Here is an 8001-nt window from a genome sequence, read left to right on the forward strand (position 1 = left end):
GGTTTATTCCAGGGTGAGCGGGTGCCCGGGGGGAGCAGCAGGGATGGCCGAGGTCACCTGTTGACATGGTGCCCAGGGGTGGCCAAAGGTTCTGCAGGGCCCTGCAGGGCCTGAATCTCTGGTTGGTTGGGAAGCTCCACCTTCTGCCCCAGCCCAAGGTAGGGGAGGCAGTCACTGATGGAGCAGCTTCCGTAGTTCGCAGGGCTCGGTGATGGGCATCGAGCAGGCTTGATTCTCACACACATAGGCGGTGGCCCGGTCTTCTAGCCGCCGAAGGGTATTCAGGAAAGGCAGCTGGCGGGACAGGAAGCTCGAGGGGTCCCCATCAGCCAGAATCAGCACCTGGGAGAGCGGCAGAGAGAGTCACCCGGGGCCACCCAGACACCAGCAGGACCCACTGGTGGGTTTCTTCTCCAAGCCTTCAGAGGAGCCAGAGATACTGGGGAGCTGAGGAAGTGAGGGGAGGCCGAGAGTGGGGCTGGGCTCAGAGACCAAACCTTGTTAGGGATGTAGATGGAGTGGACACACTGCAACAGAGCCTTGGTATCCTTGGCCTGAGGGTCTCCACAGATCACAATCTAGCCAGAACAGAAAGGTTAACTCCAGTGACTGATGCCAAGAGGCTGGGTCCAGACCTAACAGGCCCTCCCCATCCTCCTGCCACCCATCCTATATGCCTAAGAAGAAATGGGGACTCAGCTTCCCCCAGATCAGCGGCCAGGAGGCTGCATCAGATTCACTGCTCAGCAGGTGAGAGCACGTACACATACACACACACAAATGAGAATACACTACGTGGCAGGGTCATATGTGCATGGGACATGCACACGTGGGCAGAGACACCAGCACACATACATAAGACTTGATACACTGGAAGACACACAAACACACAGACAGCCACACACAGGGAGACACGGTCATCACATATACACAGAGCAGATGCCCACAGAGAGGCAGACACCAGACACACACATAAACACATAAACACACACACACAGAGGCACAGATACACCGGCAAACACACATATATAAGCAGCCAAGCCTAAACATGGGGCATACACATACAACCAGGCAATCATGTACTGGTGAACACTCGCCCCAGCACACACTGAAAGGCAGGCACACAGTCACACACCTCCAGAGTTACACAAATCCAGACGCACACACACAGCAATAACACACATAGGGACACACACCCAGAGGCACATACCTGCACACACTACACCGCTGACCCAACTATAGCGACACACAGAGGCACACAGACACACATTTCAGCAACCACAGGGATCCATGTTTAACCCTCTGCTCGGAGAACCCTACTCATAGGAACTCACAAGGGCACCTGCTCATGATGGAGACCTGCCTCAGACACATACAGACTCTTCTGCCTGAAAAAAAGCAGCCTTACAGACATTCCCTCGGAGACACACACTCACACAGGGCTACACACTCAGGGACCTGAGCTCTGGGGACAGCCCCAGGAACTCCACTCCATGCCTCCATTGCAACCCCAGCTTCCCTTCCACCCTGAGTCCCAGGCCAAGGGCCCCACCTGCTTGAGGGTCTGCTGGTGGGCTGAGAGGGCGCGGACCATCTCAGGCAATGCCACGGGCACACGGCGCATGCGCTCAGAGAAGGCGGTCAACAGGCACACACACTTGTCCATCCAGTCCTTGTGGCCTGTGAAACCGTGCAGCCGAAGCAGGTTGTGGGCCGACACGGAGTTGGCACTGGGCTCCGCACCATCCTGGTCTGCAGGGGACAGGGAGGGAGGGTCACTGGGTCCCAGGACCCTGGAACACGACTGCTGCCAGGATGGCAGGGGGATGGGGTGGAGGAGTCCCTGCCCACCAGTTCCTGCCCCAGGTCTGAGAATGAGTGCCAGGCCCAGCAGTGACTGGCCCTTTGCACCCTCACATGCGTCCTCAACTCCACCTGCCCACACTGCGCTGTTGCTCCCCAGGGTCCTGCATCTCCCAACTGAAACCTCCACCCAGCCACCAACTGCCCTTCCTTCCGACTTCCTCACCTCCCACTTCTAATCCACTGTGAATCTGCAGGGTCTGTGACCAGAATAGATCCAACCTGGCCACTTCTCCCATCTTGTACTTCTGCCTTGTCTGGACCTTTGCCATCACTTGCCTGGACTGACCACCACTAATGGCTCCCTACCTAGCCTCCTTGTTTCCCCATGCCTTCTCTACCGTCAGTCAGAGTGACACTCTGAGATCTGAACCAGAGCAGATCGCAACCAACTCGAAACTCACCAGAGCCCTCTACTCCTTGCCACATTTGTAAGACCCTGCAGGGATCCAGCCCTCCGGGCATCCTCCCCTCATGCTGGCCTCTGCCCTTCTGTCCTCCAGGACACAAGCTGCCCATTCAGAGCCTCTCAGGGGCTGTTCCTTCCACCTGAAATCCCTCTCCTGCTCCTGCAGGACCACATGGCTCTGTCGTGCCCTCCAGTCCTTGGTTAAATGACACCTGTACAGGTTTAATTTGACTTCCCTGCTGAGTTGGGCCCTACCATTGTTCTGTCAGGGCCCTTTCAGTCATTCAGTTAACATTTATTGAGCACCTAATTACATACCAGATGTGCAGGAGATCCTGGGGATACAGCAGTGACAACATTCTGACCCCAAGACACTTAAGTCTGGGTGTCGTTAACAGACTAGATGCATCAGGTGATGCTCAATGCCACTGAGAAAAGTCAGGAATGGGGTACACAGTGGGCAGCTCCTACTTCTCCACGGCACCCTCAATTTTAACTATGCATCTGTGTGTGCGATTTTGCTTTAAATAGTATGGTCTGTGCACTGGCTCCCTTACTACCTAGGAAGCCTTATGACAGTAGGGATGAAGCTGGCCTTGTTTAGTCTATCTAGGCATGTCAGTTACTGTCACTAAGCATGCTCACAGAACAGCTACATTAATCTCCGTGTCAACCATGTAAGGAAATGCCACCATTAGCTCCATTTAGCATATTAAGAATCTGAGGCTCTGAAATGTAAAGAGACCAGTTCAAAGTCACTCAGTGCTAAAGATGTAAGCCCAAGAGGGCCTGGGCCCTGTCCTTGCCAGCTCTCCACCACCACACTGCACTTACTCCTCCCCCAGGAAAAACCGAGCCCGGTGGGGTCCAGTACCCCAGGCCAGCTCCACACCCTCACTGACCGTCCTTCAGACGCAGCGGCAGGCCAGCCCCCAGCTCAGCCTCACTGCAGAAGTAGCCGCCGCCCCGGGAGTCCCAGAAGAGCCTGTCCTGTGTGTCCTGCAGCCGCAGAGCCCACTCGAGCCATGCACTCTCCTGTGAGGCCTCGTATAAGTCCAGCAGGCCCCTCACCACGAAGGCGTAGTCCTCCAGGAAGCCCCAGCATGGCGGGTTGCTAGGGGGACAGGCATTGGGGACAGGCCAGGAAGAAAGGCACTTTCACAGAAGAGGCCCTTTTCACATGCTTTTATTTAACCCTCAAAACCTAGCTCTTGGGTAGGTCCTGTTAGCCCATTTCTCAGATGAGCAAATGGTCTCAAGGAGGGTAAGAGCTCACAGTGGGCAGCAAGCAGAACCAGGACTAGCACCTACCCAGAGGGGAGCAGAGGGGCAGAGAGAGGCCTGGGCTGCCTAGGGAGGCAGGCCTTCCCAGGCGGCCCGGTACCCTACCTGTGCTCCACAGTCCCACCAGCACCTGCATAGCAGGTCCGCATCAGGCGGCCACTGGCCACGTCAAACATGTGCCGCTTCAGGAACTTGGCACCGTTGATGGCATAGCTGACCACCCTCTCCTGGCCCAGAACAGCCCCCGTCACAGCAAAGCCAGACACCATCAGTCCTGGAGAAAGGAGACACAGGGGGTTGTGATCCTGGCTGGGGCCCCCCCGGGATGTCTATCCCAACCCCCCAAGCTCTGACATCTCCCTGGAGCAACAGGGCAAGTGCATAAGAGTTTAAGCTCCAGAGCCAGGCAGGGCTGGGCTCCTGTCTCTGTGTGACCTTGGGTGGATTACTGTAGGCTTCAGTTGGCTCATTTGTAAATTAAGGACAGTAAACCTGACAAAGAAAAAATTAATATTCACCAGGTGCCTGGCATACATAAGGGCCCTTGGGAAGGGGAATTCAATATATGGATCAGGCCTCAGACACACCACCTCACCGTTCCAGGCAGCCAGCATCTTGCTGTCCAAGTGCGGCTTCGGCCGATGTTTCCGGGCCTGGAAGAGCTTCTCAAGACCTGAATTGAGTAAGGTTCGTACGGCCTCCACGTCCAGGCCAAAGCGGGCGGCAGTCAGCTCCAGCGAATACCGGACAGTCAGCACGTTCTGGCCCTGCAGCTCCCCCTTGGGGTCCTGAGAAAGACAGCTCCTGTCCAAGGGAGTCCACCGGCCTGTGTGGTTTCAAAACCTCTCCTGTGATCTCAGCAGTCCTCACCTGACTGGGGCTGATGTTGCCAGCCTCCGTGAGTCCATAGTGCTTCATGAGGAGCTGGCCTGAGGTCAGAGGCTCAGTGGCACCCAGAACAGGCTCAGGGAGGAGATGCTGGACCTCTTTGACAGTCCACACGTAGAAGGCGCCCTCTTTGGGCCGCATACCCCGCTCCGGTGGGGAGTCTGCGTCCTCTGCACTATAGAAGCCTCCAGACTGTAGGGAGGGGAGACTTGGCTGGCCCCTCCCTTCAAGGCAGTGGAGGCCCCGAGCCCTCCCACAGCCAGACCCGCCTGCCTCAGTGGACACACACCCGGTGACTCAGGTTCCGAGCAACATACTGCAGGATACCTTTGGCAACTTCGGAGTAGAACTCGTCACCAGAGATCTGAGTAGGGAGGAAGGAGGCTATAAGCAGAGGTCTTTAGGTACGAGGTGGGCAGTAAGTGTTCTCCCACGGGGGCAAGAAGGGAGGCTGGATAGTGAACATGAGACTGAATTAGGGGTGAAGTTAAGGGGAACCATAGGTCACCAGGAAGGCCCTGGAAGGGGCAGCCAAGAGTAGGTGGACAGGCTGGGTCTCCGTTCAGGGCTGGGGTCAGGGGTCACCTGGAAGGCTTGTGAATAGGCCACTGTGAGCTGTGCCTGGTCATACAGCATCTTCTCAAAGTGGGGAACGTGCCACTGGCGGTCCGTGGAGTAGCGGTGGAAGCCCTGCGCCAGGAGGAACACGGGGCTGGAGGCGACCCCAGCCACTGCCCCCACCCCGCTGCCGCCTGCGCCCCTCTCACCTGCCCCACGTGGTCTCGGATACCCCCGTTGGCCATCATCTTCAGGGTATGCAAGGCCATCTGCTGGGCCCGAGAGCCATCCTGGGTTAGCCGGTGGCTGAGCCAGTAGGAGAACAGGAAACTCAGGATCACTGCGGACACCAAGAATACGCAGGTTAGAGAATAGGAAGGGCAGGGGGCCGAGATCTGGGTGATCAGGACTTTGGCCAGGCGAAGGTTAGGGGTTTACTCAATAGGCAGTCTCTCTGGATAGGCTAGGTCAACCCAGAGGACAGGTGATAATCACCAAGGTCAGCATCAGAGAGAGTCCCTGCTAAGACCAAAAGTCAGAGCTTCACTAGATAGCTACCGACAGGCAGGATGGGGTTAGGCGGTCACTGGCCAGACAGGAGAGTGGGAAGTTAATAACCGAGACAGGAGTCAGAAGAGATCACTGACTAGGGTCGGCTTCGGAAGGCCAGGCCAGGGCTGGAGTGGGCATGGGGCAGGGGGCATCGACCTGGTGTGGGGAACTTGGGGGCCTCGGCAAAGCCACCATACTCCTCATCATAGCCCTCATCCAGCTGCTGGAAGCAGCGGCTGTTCATGGTGGCAGCGGAAGGTGGCAGCTGGCGGTCACCCATGCTGATTGCCGACCGAGCCAGCAGAGCCGTGGTGACCCGCTGACTGTTCTCTAGCAGGGTGCTCTTGTTCTGTTTCCACTGCGGGAGGCAGGGGCAGACCTGGAGGTCAGCATGGGGTGAGGGCCCCTTGCTCCCCTCACCCTTGACCCCTGGCCCCCTCTATACCCCAGTGCCTACCCACCTGGTCCCGTATCCTCATCAACACCGTGCGGAAGCCAACTCGGGTCAAGCCATCCTCAGGGGGAAAATAGGTGCCCCCCACAAAGGGCTGTAGGTTGGGAGTCAACCACACACTCATGGGCCAGCCCCCACCACTGCTGGTGGCCTGGCAGAGAGAGGGCAAGGGTGAGGGGAGCAGCCCCATGTACACGGGCAACCATCCAACCAAGGGAAGACCACTCACCTGCACAAAGGTCATATACACCTTGTCCACGTCAGGCCGCTCCTCCCGGTCCACCTTCACGCTGACAAAGTCCTCACTGAGCAGGCGGCCAATCTCCTCATTCTGGAAGGACTCCTCTTCCATCATGTGGCACCAGTGGCAGGTGGAGTACCCCACTGGAATAGGGCCATGGGGGCCAGGGGGGACCAGTGGCTGGTCAGAGAGGGGCAGCCAAAGGACTCCAGCTGGGCCTATGATGCCCTAGCATCTAGTTTCCTGGAAGGCCCCAGGCCCAAAGGAGCCATCCCCTATCTACCACCACTCCCCTGCGCCCATCCCAGGAATGGTGGATGCAGTACCTGAAAGAAAAATTGGCTTGTTTTCTTTCTTGGCCTTGTCGAAGGCTTCCTGTCCCCAGGGGTACCTAAGGCCAGTAGAGCGGGGCATCACTCACTAGCTCGGGAGGGGGCCAGTAAGAAGACTGAGGATCTAGCTGCCCAGGAGGGCATCAGGAGAGGACTCACCAGTCCACAGGGTTGTAGGCATGTTGCAGGAGGTACGGTGACTTCTCATTGATCAGGCGGTTGGGGACCTTCTGGGGCGTGGACTGAGAGCAGTTAGCCCGGCTCCCCTTCCCTCCAGCAGGCATGGACACTGAACCACTGACCGTCACACTTCGGTCCTTGTCCCGGGAGGAGCTACCCCTGGTGTGGGCAGGTGGGCCAGGCAAGTCAGACCAGGAGTCTCTACTGCTTCCACCTACACCCAGGCCCACCTGACCACCCCCCCCACCCCGCACGCCCCGTGCAACTCTCCCGGAAGCCCCTGCTCCCAGCCCAACCCACCTTTCTGAACCACGGGGGAGACCGTGGCCTTTGTGCTCCCCCTTGTGTTTCTGGGGGGGTGAAGAAAGGTGGTTCATTGGGGGCTCCCTGCCAGGTTAGTCTCCCCCAACCTCTCTGACCTGGTGGTGGGAACGATGATGACTGTGAAGTCAGGGCGAGTCACAATGGGTGGAATGGTCCTTCAGGCTCCATTCTCTCCCCTCACCGGGCCCCACCCAGGGTGACTGTGCTGGAGGTATTTCTGGCATGCCTGCCTGGGTATATGATCTGGGCAGGAAGGCTGCTGGCTGCTGTGTGTAGGACTGGGCCAGATGAGGGGCAAGGAGAAAAAATTCATTTGGCATCAGGGACCCCCTCACTCATCATCCATCCAGTGGGCACTTCTGGGGGGCCAGGTCCTGTGCCAGACCCCCATGACCCTCAAAGAATCAGTGGCTGGCTCTGATCTCAGGGAGCTCAGCCTGGGAGGGCAGCATGGGCGGGGCAGGCCTAAGTAATGACAAGCCCTTGCAGCATCGAGGGCTGTGACAAACCAGCCCAGGGTGCTGTTGGACAAGGGCCCTTGGCCCAGCACTGGGGTTCAAGGAAGGCTTCCTGGAGATGGTGTCAGAACAGAGTTCCTGGGGCAAGTGAGCCCTGCAGCTGGAGGGGAGGGAGGGAGGAGAGGATTACTGTCTGAGCCCGGTCGGAGGAGCTGGCCCTAGTCTTGGGGGAAGGCAGGCATGGGGTGGGGAGGTGACCGGGCAGGTACAGGGGACCAGCGCCAGGACAACTGACCGCAGGGCTCCGCAGGCACCGGGTGCTGAAGCGTGCTCCTCGGCCGCCCGTACCTGTAGCTCAAGGCGAGGACTGGCCCGGCCCCGGGCAGCAGGAAGCCGCGGCACCGGCACCGTAAGGCCCGCGCGGCCAGCATGGCTGCTGGTGGCGGTCGGCCCGGACG

General features: G+C 58.4%; 1 protein-coding gene across 1 annotated transcript; it reads right to left on the reverse strand.

Annotated features, from left to right (window-relative positions):
* On the reverse strand, positions 1-8001 carry SPATA20 (spermatogenesis associated 20). The gene is made up of 16 exons (XM_068976823.1): positions 7892-8001; positions 6741-6920; positions 6576-6640; positions 6238-6392; positions 6016-6159; positions 5711-5912; positions 5212-5342; positions 5030-5134; positions 4734-4808; positions 4427-4636; positions 4152-4344; positions 3662-3830; positions 3175-3386; positions 1553-1752; positions 498-578; positions 1-342 (listed from the first exon to the last, which is right to left on the reverse strand). The coding sequence occupies exons 1-16, from the start codon at positions 7972-7974 to the stop codon at positions 172-174; spliced, it is 2376 nt and encodes a 791-aa protein (XP_068832924.1). The 5' UTR covers positions 7975-8001; the 3' UTR covers positions 1-171.

The sequence above is a fragment of the Capricornis sumatraensis genome, chromosome 8 (genome assembly GCF_032405125.1).
Source record: "Capricornis sumatraensis isolate serow.1 chromosome 8, serow.2, whole genome shotgun sequence".
NCBI lineage: Eukaryota > Metazoa > Chordata > Mammalia > Artiodactyla > Bovidae > Capricornis > Capricornis sumatraensis.

What these genes read in the sequence shown, in the direction of transcription:
- SPATA20 (XM_068976823.1), bottom strand. Translation starts at nt 7,974, where the DNA reads ATGCTGGCCGCGCGGGCCTTACGGTGCCGGTGCCGCGGCTTCCTGCTG. An exon ending in TCCGAGACCACGTGGGGCAG is followed by an intron (nt 5,135 to 5,211) that starts GTGAGAGGGGCG and finishes CTCCTGGCGCAG; the next exon opens with GGCTTCCACCGCTACTCCAC. An exon ending in GCCGCTGCGTCTGAAGGACG is followed by an intron (nt 1,753 to 3,174) that starts GTCAGTGAGGGT and finishes TGTCCCCTGCAG; the next exon opens with ACCAGGATGGTGCGGAGCCC.